The 18483-nt window shown below is 39.5% G+C and overlaps 2 protein-coding genes across 3 annotated transcripts; both read left to right on the top strand.

Moving 5' to 3' along the window:
- The first annotated feature begins 593 nt into the window (after nucleotides 1-593).
- LOC146471771 (protein Wnt-2b-A-like) lies at nucleotides 594-8975 on the top strand. 2 transcript variants are annotated; one of them, XM_085120295.1, is made up of 4 exons: nucleotides 594-702; nucleotides 3904-4133; nucleotides 4484-4749; nucleotides 7913-8975. In XM_085120295.1, the coding sequence occupies exons 1-4, from the start codon at nucleotides 689-691 to the stop codon at nucleotides 8588-8590; spliced, it is 1188 nt and encodes a 395-aa protein (XP_084976421.1). In that variant the 5' UTR covers nucleotides 594-688; the 3' UTR covers nucleotides 8591-8975. The 2 variants fall into 2 exon arrangements, with proteins under 2 accessions (XP_084976421.1, XP_084976420.1); XM_085120294.1 differs by lacking the exon at nucleotides 594-702 and adding an exon at nucleotides 3593-3745.
- A 4519-nt stretch (nucleotides 8976-13494) lies between these two features.
- LOC146471770 (protein Wnt-2b-like) lies at nucleotides 13495-18468 on the top strand. Its single transcript, XM_085120296.1, has 4 exons — nucleotides 13495-13755; nucleotides 13903-14129; nucleotides 14422-14672; nucleotides 17373-18468. The coding sequence occupies exons 1-4, from the start codon at nucleotides 13673-13675 to the stop codon at nucleotides 17835-17837; spliced, it is 1026 nt and encodes a 341-aa protein (XP_084976422.1). The 5' UTR covers nucleotides 13495-13672; the 3' UTR covers nucleotides 17838-18468.
- The last annotated feature ends 15 nt before the right edge of the window (nucleotides 18469-18483 follow it).

Genomic DNA, 18483 nt, shown 5'->3' with positions numbered 1-18483 from the left:
GAAAACATAAATAGCGCTCGGTGATAAGACTGTGGCTAATCATTTCTAGCTTTTTTTTTTTTTGAGTAACTAGCCTGTTCTCGATCAGTCATTTTTTTCACGGTGCAAAACGGTACTAAAATAGGCAACCCCCTACGAAATATTTTAGCCAGTCCTTTTTAGTCCACTTGTAGAGACATCTGCCTTCCCGCAGACATATCGTAAATATTGCGGAAACTCCGCTTTCACGGACTGAGCTAAATATCACGGAACTGGGAAAGGAAACCAATTTCATTTCTCAAAATGTCAATACTACGACTCCTGATTTCTCGATTAAAAAAATATAAAATGTACGTTTCGTTCTCATCTCCTAGTTATACCGGTGATGCTAAGGGTGTCTATAAAGCCGTAGTCAAACGGAGCATGATAATCGATAGTTGATGATAGTCAAAACTATCATCTACCACTATCAACTATCATGCGGGTTGTCAAACGGGAAAAACTATCATCAACTATCATGAAGAATTTGAACAGGCTCAGAGTGAATGATAGTTGATGATAGTAGATGATAGCGCATGGTAGGTGGTGGTCGAACAAGTGAGCGAGTTTTAACTATAATCGACTATCAACAACTATCATGCGCATTTTGACCAAGGCGTAAGAGAGCTTTGCGTTCTGTGCATGTATAAAGACGAACATAAGATTGAAGATGTTTTCTTTTAAGTTGACGCTTTGGTCAGTCTCTGTCGGTATACATGCTTGAAATCAGTGTATGACTACGTCTATTAATTCACTGAATAATATGCCTCAATTAAAAGTTTTAAGTTTCATGCGGACTGTGCTAGCGTTTCAGTTGTTTCATGATTCGACTTCAGGCGCGCGCGAGACACTCGTTGGAACGACCAACTGAAGACACTCGTACTCGCGAGGGATACAAATCGCCCACGCACACTTGCGAAAGACGTCAACCCCGTTTCCCCGTTGACACACGTTCGCAGCATCTTAGAAAGATGGCAGTCACGAAAGTCAGTTTCCCGAAAATAATCCAGTTTCCGTGTGTGAGTGTGTGGTGGCTGGGAAGTCGATAAAAACTTGGTTGATACTCAACGGGTATTGAAATAATATATCTGGATTACTTCGGACATTTCGCCCCTAACAGTAATCGTTCCTTTCTGGTTTCAGCTGCAGTGATTTTGAAATGTTCATTAAATGTGACTATCAGACCGAGTCCAAAGATCTCAGGCAGTGGAAACAGCGTAGGGCGAAACGGTTGAATGGCAACGATTTCTCCATGATTTTGAAGTTTAGAGGCACTTTATTTACTTTATCGTAGGAATTCACGTATAGCACGTTCTTCTGTTTTCATTTGGAAATCGAACATCTTGAGTTCGAGTACTGCGCAGGGGCGAAGTAACCGCAACTGCAAGAGGCTATTGAAGAGAAAATTGTGGGAGCTGAAAGACAATTTATCATCCATTTTCTGGTGTTGAAATGGATGGGCAATAAAGCGGGAAATTAGAGGGAAAAAGCTTTAGGAAGCGAGTTGGCCAAACTGATCAATGAAAGTTCGTAAGGTTTCATTTAATTTGTTTCAGTAGTTTGGGCTGTTGTGGAGGTTTATAAGCGCTAAACGTATTAAACACACGGATTAATGTCTCAAGTGTTAGAATTCACACCCAAAGGCGATTAAACATCGATTATAGTAGATATAGTCAAGAGGAAGAGTAGGATTAAAACAGGAGTGGAACTTAAGGGATCTCGGTTGTTCGTTTTAATAACTATCAAAATTAATTTGATGGTAAGGTCTTAAGCTCGATAAGGCTGTCGGAAAGATTGAAACCATGAAAGCCGGATGAAAGCAAAGAGAAACTAACAAATTGAACGACATATAATGTAAAATCTACATTTCAACCGTGTCTAGTACATTCCAGTGACGCATAAAAATTGAATCTGTCTGCACTCTGTTCTAATTCTAGACTTTTCTCTCAAATTTAAGCCTGTATTAGATATTTGCGACGTTATTTGATTTTTTTAAAAAATCCTGCCTCTAAAACGCGACTATGGTCTCTTGGACATACAAATTGGGTCGAAGTAAATCTTCGCAGTTTGTAAACTGTTTACAGCGAGCTGTCTACAGATTTAAAAGACCCTCGTTAAACCTGGCCGTGAAATGCTGTCTGATTTTAATGTCCCATGAGAAACAACCGGAAGGATTCAAAGAAAGCTATAAGCAGTCCCTTCAAATTGCTAACCCCACAAACAAACTCTTCAAGGCTTTTCACGTTCCTGTTAAACGTCTTAAGATAATAAAACTTATGGTAAGTTAATAATCGAGGCGTCGTTCATGTGTCTGCCCACTCCTTTCTTCCACGTTACACTAATTAGTTCACTCCTCTTCGCTCTCTGCCCAACCTTTTATGTCCTCATTTCCTCTGCCGCTTAAAACGTGCTTTATCACGTTACGTTTTTCACTCGAGTGGAAACCAAGCCTTAAGGAAGGAAACACGCTCGAAGCTATCGGAAATAGGTTTTTCATCGGCTCACAAATTAAGCTTGAAATTGGGATTTTGAGCATCGCAGAGTCTCCAATAATGCTAAGTTATGGCAATAAATTGTTTCTGTCGGGATCAGCGCTTTATGTAATCCAGCTTATTATCATAGCTCGAGACAAAGCGAACAATAAAATGTCAGCGAACAGTGCCTGTTTGCACGTAATGAACGCCCTAAAATGCTCGCCTTTGATGTGTGTTATCAAAAGCAAGCATCATTGCACTTTCAAGTCGGTAAAGTTTAATTTCCTCTTCCACTTTTGAATCTGTTACTTCTAAATGCCGCTTTAAAGGCTTTAACGCGATCATTAGGAATACACGACACCCTTTAACAATTCTAAGAAGAAAACTAATTACACAAAGAGCTCCGCTTTCTTCAGTTACAATTCACAAGGGATAAAAAGAAAGAACGCCGGCATATAAATAAAACCCCATAGTACCGCAGCTAACCAAAAACAAAATGAAGGCCCTTGTAAATTCACTTATTCATGACCACGTACGGTTTCATTCTGCGCGCGTCAATGATCTCTTAGAAACACGAGATCAAGTCGAGTGTAAAGTTCTCGCTCGTGAGTCGAAGATCGAAGTGTTGATAGTAAACAAAATAAGTGGTTTATATATACAAACAAACTGATCAAGAAGTGCTATTGTTCTTATGTAGCTTTACGGTAATGAAAAAGATCTCATTCAATATCAATTACAAATATTTCTTAGAATACTTAAGGTCGTTTTATCGAGCCGTTCTCTTAAGAAGGCCATAAAAGTGCTGAAATGTTGCCACTGAAAAGCTACCGGCGAAAATCTTCGCGATTTGATAGAAATGCTCGCGGTTCGTGAGTGGATGGATAAAAGTTCTCGTAGGAAGAATAATGCCACTTAAGGATTGTTCTTAACTTCAAGAGCACCGCCCTTAATTTAACTCTAGTTTTAGCCCCTGAACCAATCAGATGCCTCTTGAGTTACGTACCATCAGTAGCGCCATTGTCAATTAATTTTAATACGTGAAATTGCATACCAAAGCTCTGAGCGGTGATATATTTCGGCTATTCGTCATTCACGACAGTTTTAATAGCCTGAACTTACAACCGCACGGAGAAGTGAAGTACTGCGCTTGAGCCTGGAAGGGTGTCAGAAAAGTTCATCATGCCTCGAACACATGTTTGGCTTTTTGCTCTAGTTCTGTTTACATTTCCATTTCTATCAAGTTCTCACTGGTGGTAAGTAATGTTTCAACAAAAAACTTCAAACCTAAGAAGATTACTTCAAATCGCTAGCTTGCAATACAGATTACGGCGAGAATTGCTCATCAAATGATGTTCAATATTTGTTGCGGGCGATAAACCAAACAATTTGATTTGTTTGTTTGTATCACCAGGTTTATGTCTCAGGTGTACGCTCTGGGCGCTAAAATCATGTGTAATAACATTGCTGGCCTGGTTAACTTTCAACGGCAACTCTGCCGAGAAAATCCTGATGTTATGGTTAGCATCGGAAAAGGTGCTAAGCTTGGCGTGGAAGAATGTCAACAACAATTCAAGGACCAAAGGTGGAATTGTTCTACGGTAGCTCGGGATGTGAGCGTGTTTGGAAAGGTTATGCGGAAAGGTAAAAATAACGTCTCATAAAAATAGAGTAGGCTCTTGAGTTCGGTTACTATAAAGGAGTATAGAAGAGTTTTTGACTCTGAATTACGTCTTTGTCATCTTGTAATTAATCCAGAACAACTCGACGATTTTGTAATGGAATCCTAACCCCAGCTCTACCGTGATCGCCAATGCTCTAAGCCCAATGCTATCGATATCTTCAATTCACGTACTTTCAAGAGTTACTCAATGCCTTCTCAGCCGATTGATTAATTCATCAGATATCATAGGACAAAGAGTTAAACATCTAAGCGTTTCTTTTTTGGTTGAGTGCGTTTTTAATGTGCTCTTTCTTGACTTTAATTTTCATAGCCAGCCGCGAGAGCGCCTTCGTCTACGCCATTTCTTCGGCCGGAGTTGTACACGAAGTGACCCGTGCTTGCAGTCGAGGTGAACTTCGCGACTGCACTTGTGACACTGAACGCAAAGGCAGGAGTCGCAAAGGCTTCGAATGGGGAGGCTGCAGCGATAACGTCGCCTACGGTCTTAGATTCGCCAAATTATTTGTGGATTCGCGAGAACAGGAAAGAGATGCGAGGGCAAAAATGAACCTTCACAACAACTATGTCGGAAGACGAGTGAGTACTAAAAAAACATATATTTATCGCTTTAATTATGCTAAATCCGGACAAGCGTGTTGTTATCCCCTAAAAAATTGCCTTCCTAATAACTCTAAAACATTGTTTTGTAGAACGTTCTTACAGATGATGGAAATTAACTTTAGTTAACTAGATCATATGTAGGGTCGTGTGTGTTGAATAGACGTCGTCGCTATTTTTGTGATTTTTGGATCAAGTTCAGATTTTAGTATGGATGTTTGAAATTCATTTGTTTCCCAAGTGTATCTTAAGAACAATACACCAGGATAAACGTTTTGCTTTGAAAGCTAATCTCGTGGGTGTGTATTGAACCAAAAAAAAAAAAAAGAATCAAATTTTCCATATATGTTCTGGAACGAGAAAACTTGTAATAACAATTTGTAAAAATTCATTTTGCGATATTAATAGCTTATATATAGTTTTTTAAAGTTGTACCTTTGTCTAATCCCGGCTTACATGTTAAAATTATAGTGAAGTTTGTTTTGCGGATAAACATGCAGAAACAGGAAAAGCGTGTGGACTTTGCTTGCCTTCTTGTGTTTTTTTAACCTGGATGGCGCCGGCAGAGTGAAGAGCACTTCCTGACTTGATTCCCAACAATGTTTGTCGTGCTTGAAAACGCACAAAATGTCAACAGTGTTGGAAAAGATATCGGTTAAAAACAGGAAACCAGAGCGGATTTTGTTGCAACTTTACGTTAATGTACGTTATTTTTAACGCAGGGCAAGATGATTTCCAGAAGTCTCGGTTGCCTCCAAATTTGCGTTCATTTTGTTTTCGGTCTGTGGAAACGATGTTGAAAGTTTCTTTGTTAAGTAAATTTCAATGCAAAGGGTCAACATTTCGCAAAAACTCGTTTCAAATAGCAAATAAAACTGCAAATTGAACAACTTTTTCGCATTCAAGGAATATTAGCAGTATTAGCCCAAACCACAATTCCTTAAATCCCAGCAAATATCCAAGTTACCCAAGAATTTCCAGATGAATGTTTCGAATTCATGACTGGTACAGTTAACAACGATATGTTGCCAACATTTTTTGTGGTTTCATTACCAAAAACTTGGCGAATATCACGAGCTTTGTCATGAGAGGGCACTCACGAAATACATATCAGCACTGCCTTAAAACAAAACTATTGCGGCGTTCCCTCTTGCCTACAACCTTCATTTCACTGCCGTTAAAAGACTGTTCCCTGAGCTTCCAGGAGACACTCACCAAATTAACGTACAACAGCTCAAGTATGCTCTTGTGAGAAGAAATCAAGTTATTAAGGTCCTACGGATTTGTATAGCTTCTTTTATGGCGGCAAAAATGCCTAATATTTGTCCGTAAGTATAGCGTGAACTAGCTTTGAGTTGGGAGGTTTTTGCGGTTCTCTTTCGAGAGCTGTTTTGTTCTTGCATCCTGTTTGTACGATTAAAACTCTTCAGAAAAGGAGACCGCAGGCGATGCATGAACAAAATCAGATATTGAACAAACTGTTTAATGATGTTGTCGGATTCCCTCACGTCCTTAAAACTCAATGCTTTCTCTAAAGTTTCTCCCAGAGTGTTTGTTTATTTGTATCTTTTAAGTAGAAGAGTGAAATATTTTCGCCTTGTTCTCCCGGAAGTGCGGAACGGACAAATATTGCTCGTGACAAAAAAATAACTTTCAAACATTTGTAAAATTACTGATAAGTGATCGTCTTGTTTTATTGATTTATTTATATTTTGCGTTGACTGTGTTTTTCACTCGCGATTCCAAATTAATCCTTTTTGCTCTATCTTCAGTGATAATTATACACAAACTGATTTAAAACTGTCGAGTCGACAGTTCAGACTAATTTAATTTCGCTTGATAAGTTGTATAGACTGTTTCCGTGATTTGCCTAGGAATGAAAGAGCCTGTGGCTTCTACGACAATGATCAGTAATGTGGACTAAAAAATTAGGCAATCAAATTAACTTTAAAAGATTTGTGTCTAAACCTTGTGTGCTTGACAAATTAACAAATGGTACTAAGCATTTAACACTTCGACCTTCAACTATTTAAAACTTGCAATAGTTCTCGGCTTTAAAATAAAACAAACAAATAAACAATAATAGTAATAACAAATAACAAAATTTATTTATGTGACCGTGACAATTAAAAAATAAAAAAAACTTTAATAAGACGGGTCCCGGTTGCAATCAAATGTTTTTGCTTTTTCGTAGCTCGTAAGGAAAGTTAGACTTTTGTACATTTTGACATTCAAGTTATTCAAAAAGCGCTTGGACCGGTAAATCCGTCTAATATGATGGGATTATCACACTTATTACTTGTAGTTAACATGTAATGTCATTTTAACCTACTTCTGAAACGAGATAAAACAGCCGGAAAACATGACGAATCCCACGGATAAGAAAAAATAAGCCAAAGCTTTCTTGTGTGTTGTTTTTAGTTAATAGGGTTATCCGGTCCAAAGCAAGCCAACAAAATATTTTAAATAGATAGGGCGAAGTCCAAACAACAGAAGTTTCTAAGCAACGCTACCAACCCTGGTCTCTGGGTCTAACTACATTACAAGGAGGCTCATTTCATCAACGATCGTTTGGAGGTCGAGACTTGCTGTAGGAATAAAACTACTTTAGCAGGCTTACCATCATTTGTACCTTACCATAACTTCCAAAAAAAATATTTTTTAAAGTAAAGGGAAAAATCATTTCTAGTCTTGGCTTTTTTTTTTTAGGAATCGCATGACAATTGTTTAGTTTTGCAGTTGCATTTGCATGCAGTCACAACACGATTAAAAAAAATGCCAGATTTAATTCCCGGGATTTTGACGAAAATTACATTCCTTCAGTTCAGTTAACTATGAACAAATGATTGGTTTATCAACAGAATTGATCACTAAAGGTAAATTGATCACCGTAAAGAGATTCGAGTGCTAACGTTTCGAGCGTTAGCTTTTCCCCAGTGCGATTCGGCTCCGAGGAAGGGCTAAAGCCCGAAACGTCAGCGCTCGAATCTCTTTACGGTGGCCAATTTACCTTTAATTATCAACTCTGTTGATAAACCAAACATTCGTTTCCACTCCCCCACCGACACAGCACCACAGTTTCTTTAGAAACTAAGCCCCTCATCCATTTGTTTTTAACTATGAACACATTTTCCTTTCACAGGCCGTGAAGCGTCACACCATACTAGACTGCAAGTGTCATGGCGTCTCTGGTTCTTGCCAGGTCAAAACCTGCTGGAAAACCATGGCTCCCTTCGGTATCGTCGGAGAGTATCTTCGGGAAAAATATCACAGTGGTATCCTAGTAACCGTCGATCAGAGCGGAAACGAACTCGTAGTGGCTGATGGGATGTATCCGGTCAAGCCTCAACGTGATAACCTCGTGTTCTTAGAAGAGTCCCCGGATTATTGTGTCCCTAACACCAACACGGGCTCGCTCGGGACCACGGGACGATACTGCAACAAGACAACTCCGGGACACGGGAGCTGCGGGATTTTGTGCTGCGGGCGCGGGTTCAACACAATCCAAGTGGAAGAGGAATATAAATGTGCGTGCAAGTTTCACTGGTGCTGTTACGTGAAGTGCAACACTTGCCGGAGAACGGTTGATAAGCACGTGTGTAAACCACCCGAGGATGTGTCTGCGTACAACGGCAGTGGTCCACAAATTTCAGCCTCAGTGGCGGGCACAGACAGTAACAGTCAAAACAGACCTCCAAAGAAATCAAAGAGCAAGAGAGATAAACGGAGAAAAAACAGGAAGAACAAGAAGAGAGGATCGCCGAGTCCGTCTATCAACAGCCTAAATGGCAATGATAGAGGAGATAACGAAAACTTATGATACTGGAGAAAGTGAGACGCTTAAAGATAGAGGCTAATTGTATAGGATAGAGTGCAACGCCGGGTTCACTACCAGACCTGACTAACGCGGGCGACGAGCTGCAGACTTGAATTAACACAAGCTTGGTCTGTTCGGCGGCTTAGGAAATTAGAAGAAAATACCAAAGAACCTTAAGGGGATGTTACACGGAAGGATTCAGTTTTCATTTGAAGTGGCCATCGTGAAACATAGCCCGTGGACAACTTTTAAGCGACACAATTACTTGGGGCAACACATCCCAAGTCAGTTTTTATGTTTTCAAAGATGCTGCGTTGAATTTATCCGCGCGCTTTGATGCGCTTATAACCGTCGTTAAAATTGTTCCGTGTAACATCGCCTTTAGAAACACTTCATAGGAAAGAAAAAATAGGTAAATAGTCACACTTAATGGTGACATTGGGCAGATTATTTGGGGAATTTTCCCGCAACATCACAGAAAACGGATAGTTAGCTGACGATTTTCTAGAACAGCGCGTTCATAGTCACAGCTCGATTACGTCGTAAACTGTCTATGAACTGTTGCTTCGCGCATTGTATTATTGACTAGATACACTATCTCAAAACAATTGTGTCTTGAGTGAAAATGACTTCGACAAAATTCAAATTGGATTTATTTATGTACCTTAAGTTGTGATAAGGAAATGTATAATAGTGGTTGTGGACGATAAGGCTGGTGGTACAGCTGTGAGTTTAATTAACAAGTAGACGGGCAAACTCAGCTATCAACCTAGCTATAACCTGGTGACAGATTAATTCAGCAAAGACACCCGGTAGAAATGGCATTTTTTTAGATTTTATCAACAGAGTGCTGACGTCTCGAGTGTTAGCTCTTCGTCAGAGCGAATCAAAAAATAAATAATCAGTTGGTTCATGAGTTCGGCAAAATTCCTTGTCGTTTATTGGAAATTAGAATGCCTTCGCATAGCCAATCAGATTGCGAGTTTGAGTTTGCTTAATAGTCGGTCACAGGGGTTATACTAAATTTTATTAGTGATTGTTATCAATCATTGGTGAACCAGTTGACTAAAAAAAATTGTATTTTAATATAACTGATAAACAATCGATGATCATTGCCAAAAGCCTAGTATTTTGATTCGCGATGATATTTATCCAGGTGAACATTATTTATGTAAATATTTAAATTCAGTGAAACGTCAAAACCAAAACTATAAACAGCATGCAGATACTTGTTGTCACAGTGAGTTTGTTGAAGCACTTGTGTTTTCAGGTATGAACTTTCAAGTTTCAATTCGCATCCCAAATAAAATACGTCAGGACGCTGAAATCTGGTCACAAGTTATGCTTTATTTTGTCACAAGAAATAAGGAGCCGCCGATTATTTTTGGCGCACGTATCAACCTAGAATCCACCGTATACGACAAAAGATGGCAGGAGTACCGATGGGTCCGCTCGAATTAAAAACCCGCTCTACAGGTTGGAATAGAGCTGGCTGGGAACTGAATACATTAGAAGGTTAACTGGCTGGAACGTTTCTAAATATCTAGTTTGCTGAGATTTTTTATTAAAACACTGGTTCTAGCTGGGTAAAAATGTCTCGTTTGTTTTTCCTGCCTCTCAAGACCCCTGTCAGGCTCTTAAAAAATCGTATTTGACTTTTCGCTCTAAACCGTCTTTACCAATGAAATTTGATGGCAAGTAGCGCGCCAGGAAATAACGGTGGCTCCACTGTTCGATGTGAAACTATTTTACACAGGACATGACCAGCACTTTTCTTCCACTCAAAAAGGCCGTAAAATACACATGGGCCTTTCAGGCATTTTTGTCCAATAAAATTACCCTCTTCCCGAAATTTGGAATATCCTCCCAATTTTTCGGTGACATTCAAGGAAAAGATTTCGAACCGAGTTTTAATATTCTGTTGTGCCGTAATTATTTCATTCTTCTTTTCCTACGATGTCTCCAGGCGACTTGCCAACCTTAATTTCAAAATGGCTGAAAAAGAGAGAAAAATACAGCCGACTGCGGTACCTCTGGACACTTTCCCGGAGCGTTGTACCATGACGATGCACCACGAGATTTCGGCCTGCGGTTTGCTTATGCCAGCTGCAGATGGCTCCGCGGTGCTTTCCGATACCTTGTCCCCGATAAGAAAGTGAGGGGGAGAAAAGTCGGCCCCTAGACAATATGAGACAGATTCCTTTCGTTGGCACCTCAGTTCCACCTTACTGACTTAACTGAGGTTCAGCCGTGTATGTATATGACAACGTAGTCATTTTGTCTTCCATGTGGTACGGTTCTGTGGTACGTTTTGAGGTTTGAGCATGCGCACGGGCTAAAACGATATAATGACAGAAGGATGACTCATGGTCAAACGACCTATAGTCTTGGAGGTGCCGCTAGTCTTGGACTCCTTTTACCTTATTTCATTCTTACAATTTTTATCACCATTTTCCCGAAAACGATCGCTTCTTCGATGGATTGTTGACATTGTTAAGGGAATCAGGTCGTCACTCAAAGAGCTCTTTGAAACCCGTTGCTATTTTTCTGTTTTTCTTGTTTATTACGTCAACACTTATTACCGTGCCATGTAATGAAAATGTGCCACGTTTATTTGTTACTACAACAACTCAGATGCTACCTTTCGCCTCTTGATGTCTGGTGACATCAATCATAACCCTGGACCGGTTTCTGGTTCGACTGCTGGTAAGATCAATTGCCTCGTGATGAATGCCAGAAGCTTAAAAAGTTATCACAAAGACAGCACAACAAACTGGCAATCCATGCGTAACCTCCATCGCTTTCAGGACCTGGCGTACGCCGAAAACTCTGACGTTATATGCGTCAATGAGACATGGTTGAACCAAAATACAATATTCGGCCCTAACCCGGGTCATTTACGTCACCAGTAACAGCCCACGTATAAGAACCTGAATTTTTCAATTTAGCCTAAATGGGTTCTTATATAGATGGTACTTAAAGCCAATTTAGGCTACCAAGGCTCTTAAAATAGGTTCTTATATTTTCATATGCATTTGATCTGAATATACTATATATATTATATCATCTCATAATACAGTATAATGGCAAACACAATAGACATACAACATGGTACTTAAGCTTGAAAGAAAAAAAGTTATGTCAAGTTACTTTTAAATAGATGATGATCTTAATTCAGCAGTTTCTATCTACACACTTTCACAGTAACCCCACTGATAAGAACCTAACTTAAAATTTTAGCCTAAATAGGTTCTTATGTGGAGGGGGCTTAAAATGAAAATTTTAGCCTAACAGGTTCTTAAAACCCAGGTTCTTATACGCGGGCTATTACTGTATCTGCCATCCATATTCACTAGACCAAACAGGGCTAGCTGACGAAAATGGTAATTTGAATTTGACTTATTTCGGCTAAACCAGTTCTTAGGCCTAAATAGTGTATATCAGTACTAAACCCCCAAAACGGATGTCCCGTGCCTAAATGGAGCTCTCTTTTCTCAGTTCTCTGCCTATAGCCTAACAAATGGGCTATCACGATTACAAATACTACATCGTGTAACTACCATAAAGTGTCCAACCTTGTTTTGAAGTATCCATTCCAGAAACTGAACCTTACTTTTGAGCGCCACACTCCAAAATTGTGTCACGCATTTTGAGGCATAATTAATGATTTCTATTCTTAGTTGCGGTGTGTATCTAATGTCCCGTGAACAATTTGTTTTGATACCGAGTAATCAAAAGCGCAACGAAATTTTAGACATGCCTTAATAAAACTATACCGATGAATTACAAAAATTTCAGCGTGGAGGTAACGTTAAGGAGGCATGAGTCTGGACGGTAGGGATCTGGGCGATAAAAAGCCGCTCTGATTATCTGTTGGGGGAAATTGATTTTAAATTTGACGTCGGACGCAATAGTAGTTTTCATTCTTATCTAACTTGTAGAAGTAATGATTTACACCTTCCTCGCGTGCGTACCAATTGGGGCAAGCAAACTTTTATTTATCAAGCCTCTAAGGACTGGAACAGCTTAGACAATGACTTTAAAAACATCAAATCATTGTCCCTTTTTAAGGCAAAGCTTAAAAGTTTGTGAATGATGATTTTTTAGCTATTTTTAAATTCGTTTGATCTTGTGAAATAATTTTTAGGTAATTTTATTTTTTATTTCATTTTTAATTTGCAGGGCCCCACTGAAAACCGCCAAGGCGAGTGGGCTCCCTGGATAAATATTATTATTATTATTATTATTATTACTCGTCCCAGTCTACGACGGTCAAATGATCGCGTGCCCGTGTGACAAGCTGTGCTCCAAACTACACGAAACTGGAAAATTTCGTCAATGTTACCTTGGAATTTTGCTTCACTACTGACAACAATATAATCCATTACTGCAGTTTCGGTTGGAAAACTCCTCTCAAAGAGTCGCCGACGTCCTTGAGGCTAAGTAGCTTCATCAGTCTGGACAACGCAATTCAAGTTCATTTAAAGAGCGGATAACTTTATCCAGAAGATAACTCTTTAACTAGCGGATTAAATGTACTCCAGCTGCTATATCTTATCCCGGCACTAACTTAGTGATTTATTCCACTTTAGTTATCCGGTCTTTTAACGATTGGATCTGACTTTCTTATCGCACGAAGAGTAAGTTTATAAGTCTCAATATTGTCCGTATTGCCCTGAAGTGCTTTGGTTATTCTACATTCTAAAAACACTTACGTTAAAAACAAACAACTTTTAAAACACTCTGAAAAAAACTTTAGAGAAAAGAAATCCCCGGGAAAATAACTAGGAAGCCAACTAACTGCGTTGTTGTTAGTCAATTAAGAATGTACTGAGTTAGCATCGATGACTCCTTCGCCAGTATTTTAAGCCCCTTAAGGGCTTGTTGAATTCCAATTAACGTCAGCCTCTTACAGAAAAGATGAATGATTGCTTGGTTAGCTGTCCGCCTTTACAAGGCATCGTACTTCATTAAACAGGCTTTTGTTTAATCATCAGTCAGCTATGACAGATTTAAGTAGCAGAAACTTCAGCGATCTTCAGTTCAGACGGAGCTCTCAAACCGTAGGAAAGTTAAGTTGCAAGGATGCTCAACACGTGTCCTCAGAAATTCTTGCTTTTCGCTACTGTTTTGTTTTTGTTTCCAATCCTCTCAAGTTGCCATTGGTGGTAAGTTTGTTTCAGAACGGTTTACCGCAGCGGAAGATCGCATAAAGTGTTAGTTTTCATCCGAAGAATTGTTGAAATTAATCCGCAGTTAGCCCCACGCTCGATTTTGTTGCGGGTGACTAAGATTTTTCATTTTGAATCCACTAGGTTTATGTCACAGGTTTATGCGCTGGGTGCCAAGCTCATGTGTAACGTGGCTGGTTTGGATAAATTCCAACGACAACTTTGCCTAAAAAATCCTGACGTTATGGTTAGTATCGGCAAAGGAGCTAAACTCGGTGTTGATGAATGTCAACAACAGATGAAAAATGAAATGTGGAACTGTTCCACAGTAGCTCGAGATGTCAGCGTTTTCGGGAAAGTCATGCGAAAAGGTAAAAGGATTTTTTAAAAAGGAATTTTCTTATCAGTCTAATTACATCTAATTATAATATGTAATGGTCAAGTTAACGGTTAATTGCTTTATAGCAACTACAGCCAAATTGCTGTACTCTCTTGGCGATGACTGCTGAAAAGTTTAGAAGAGTCATACGATTAAAAACAGTTTTGTCCTGTGCTAGATAGAAAAATTGTGTGCCAGTTTATCCTTAAAATAACTCAGTCAAAACTTTGCCCTTATTTTAGTGGTTGAAGGCTCCTGCTGTTTAATCTTTTGATGTCTTTTAGCTACACGTGAGAGTGCCTTCGTCTACGCCATTTCGTCGGCCGGAGTTGTACACGAAGTAACCAGAGCTTGCCGTCGCGGTGAATTGAAAAATTGCGACTGCACCTCCAGTCAAGGCGGCTTCGAATGGGGAGGCTGTGAAGACAATATCGCCTATGGTATGAAATTCGCCAAACTATTTGTGGATTCACGAGAACAACAGAGAGACGCAAGGGCAAAAATGAACCTTCATAACAACAATGTGGGCAGGAGAGTAAGTATTCATTCGTTTCTTAATACTACATTGTCTTTCGAATCGTTATCAGTTTTTCTCAGAAGCATCACTTTGATTTGTTTGTTCTATAGTATAAAGTATCGACTTTTTATCAAGACATCTCAACTCTTGTTTTGGCGTTTAGCATATGCTTTGAAGTTTAACTAACCGCATCACTTGAAGAACACATTGTAAACACGTTTAAAACGACATGCTCTTCGCTCGAGCTGGCGTGCTTTCAAAAAATCTGGGAACGGTTTACAATAACCTGAAAAAGGCAAAAATTACGTAATATGATAATCTCTAAACTGAGGTAATTTTAAATTATCTATTTATAATCCTTATCTATTAAAAAGGGTTACAAAATTTTAACCCAAGATTTCAGAGAGGCCAGCTTTGTGCGCACAAAACGTAATATTACAAAATTTTAAGTTCCCTTGTGCCTCTTTTGCTGAGCGAAGGTAGCAAAGAAAACGACGCAAAAAATTTTAATTATTTGCCAAAAGCACACGGAATTCACGCCCTTTCCGACGTTTTGCGGCTAAACACACGGAAAATCCAATATTAACAGCGCAATTTTCGATTATATATTAACCTGTGACTATAGTTATTAGAGAGGCGTGCCTACGGCAAAAACGATCGCCGATACAAGCGCTACGTGGTGTACAGCTCCAAGTTCTTAAGTGGTACGTGCTGGTCTGCGAACGCCGGGCAGAATTAATCACGTATCACAAACTTGCTGCCATTTTCGACATTTGTTGCTGTAATTTTTGGCTTCAACGCAGGACAAACTTTCTTCTTAGCTAACCAAAAGTAACTCGGTATACGTGAAGCACAGACAGGTGACAGGTTTACGTTTGCAGCAAAACGCGTTGCTAAATCTCTCTAAAAAGATTTCGTGAGTCAATTGCCCTTTTGACTTCTCACTTTCCCTCCGTACTCTGAAACGTCAAAGCTTTGTTTCACCTGACCAGTGGAGTGTGCCAATGTGAAAGCTAAAAATAGGGCTTCTATAAAAAAAAATGTATGGGAATTGTTGTTGATTAAAAAAGGCAGTCGTTACGTGGGCGGCATTAGTCAAGTTTATTTTTACCTCCAAAAGGAACCTGAAAGAATTGGCATCTAACCAACAATTTCAAAGAGCGTCCAATCTCGCTTACAACATTAACCTGCGGGCATATGCTCTCAGTTCCTTTTCCCTGATGTAACAGGATCTCAACGGGGGGTTAGCCTTAACGGTTGAAAGGAAAAAGTTCCGTTATGAAAGTGACATTTTGTCTCTTGCGGTTTTCACAGCCCACAATTTAAATGCTAAATGCAGTCAACGATTTTAGACTCGTGTCTATTCGTGTGCGGAGTTTGGTTTCTATCAGTTATGTAATCAAAAGTAGGATAGTCCACGGCACTACACAACGATGCGTTCACGTCGGGTGGACGCTTATTAAAATTTACACCAGTTGGCAAATAAACGTATCGAAAAGCTGAGTTGATGGCAGTATGGTGACCGTTTGACGCGAATCCTAGGTTTTGTCATAATGTATGATTTTATTGCTTTCTGTCTAGATTCCGTACAGATTGATGACCGTTAAACTCAACCAGTTGGCGAAAAAATTGATCGAAGAACCTTTTTGAGATACGAACTTAAGTTTGAATGCTTAAATAGCAGTGAGCGTCGTATAACCAAACCGAAAGTTATGTTTTCTAGCCAATCAGAACAGACGTAAGAAGGGCAATAACCAAATCAGAATTCAAAGCAAATACATGTAACCATAGGGGGCCCACACAATGTGTCTGTGTAGCCGATTGTATATAGTAAATGCACTGGATTTACCGTTTTCTTCACCTATAGCGATATATCGCTAACTATGTATATAAATCAATGATAAATAAACGTTGAATTACCTTATCTGTGGTATATAGTCGTCCTTTTACCTCAAAAGCGGTTTTTTGAGCGATTTTGAAGGAGTTTGAGTTCGCCTTCTTATATATGGAACAGTCAACGGCGAACTCAAACTTCTTCAAAATCGCTCAAAAAACCGCTTTTGAAGTAAAAGGACGACTATATACCACAGATAAGGTAATTTAACGTTTATTTATCATTGATTTATATACATAGTTAGCGATATATCGCTATAGGTGACGCAAACGGTAAATCCAGTGCATTTACTATATAATAACAATAGGCTACACAGACACATTGTGTGGGCCCACTATGATGTAACTGGTGATTATTAAAAACTGCATCATTGTATAATGCAATTCGAGGGATTTGATTGGCTTAGCGGCCATGGTATATGAGCAATTATACCATGGCCGAGAAATGGCGACCATTAAATTGCCTTCTGGTCGTTCTTGCACAGCGAAATCAGTAAGATCTAGCAATATTTCTCGGTTGTTTTTAATAAAACAATTATTCCACTTGCGCTTGTTGGATATGAGATGATTATAGCCAACTCGGCGCTACGCGCCTCGTTGGCTATCTATCATCTCATATCCAACGCGCGCTCGTGGAATAATTGTTAACTATGCGCGGGAAAACGCGTGCGGCCAAGCACGATTGGTTTGAAGGAGAATGTGCATTGTGATGATGGGAGTTGAGTTGAATATTTTCTGTCTCGCCCTAAGACTAAATTTACCGTTTTTTTAAAAGCCAGCGTGAGATCATCTTCAACTTACACACATTTTTTGGTTCATTTGCAGGCAGTGAAACGTCTCACCATTAAGGTCTGCAAGTGCCACGGAATTTCTGGCTCGTGTGAACATAAAACATGCTTGAAAACCATGGTTCCATTTGATGTTGTAGGAACCCACCTAATGAACAGATACGACAATAGCGCGAAAGTCAACGTTGATCAGCACGGAAACGACCTGGTATTGGCTAATGGGGAAATTCCATCAAAGCCGTCACGTGATGACCTCGTGTTCTTAGAGGAGTCCCCGGATTATTGCGTCGCTAATCCCAACACGGGCTCGCTCGGGACTACGGGACGAGCTTGCAACAAGTCAACTCCGGGACGCGGGAGCTGCGGGATTTTGTGCTGCGGGCGCGGGTACAACACCCTTCAAGTCAACGAGGAATATGACTGTGAATGCAAGTTTCACTGGTGTTGTGAGGTTAAGTGCAAGAGGTGTAGCAGAACTATTAATAAGCACGTGTGTCAGTAAAATGCCACACTCTTTATCAGATCTCCCTCAGTCAGGCTCAAATAAACTGAGATCTGTCAGGGCTTAAACACGAATAGGTTGTTTACTGGGGAGTACAAGAACATTAAAGCAATCGACCCCCTCTCCCTTGGACAGCTCTTTCGGTAAATTTGCAGTCGCTAATGGTATTTATTACAGGCTGACAATATTTATGTACAATGAAGATAAACTTCAATGCGGCCAGCAAACTAGGTATTCGTACCGAAGAGCTTGTTTGTAACTCCATCCCCTTAAAGTGTATATGACACAAAAAAATTCTTCTCTTTTTTGCAGTTTTATACGCCTATAAAACGATTCTAAAATTTAAACTTGTATGAAGTTTCCCAAACACCGTTATTTTCCGCTCCAAACAGCTCTGTTTGGACTCCAAAAGCGTCGTTTTTTTTTAATAAAGGATGAATAAAGGCATCTAAGGCATATTAACTTGGAAACAGCCGAGAAAATGGAGCGGAGATGTAATGAATTCTGAACTTTTTTTGCCTACTAGATCGACTCAATTTTTTACTAAAAGTAATAGAAAACGAAATATTTTATGGGGACAGACTTGCGCTGAAAGGGCCACCCTGCTTAAATAAAGATGACTTGAATTGTATGCATAAGTTTTGTC

This window comes from Pavona decussata, unplaced genomic scaffold, assembly GCF_977016875.1.
Source record: "Pavona decussata unplaced genomic scaffold, jaPavDecu1.1 SCAFFOLD_102, whole genome shotgun sequence".
NCBI classification, from domain to species: domain Eukaryota; kingdom Metazoa; phylum Cnidaria; class Anthozoa; order Scleractinia; family Agariciidae; genus Pavona; species Pavona decussata.
This window is presented reverse-complemented; position numbering and strand designations above follow the sequence as displayed.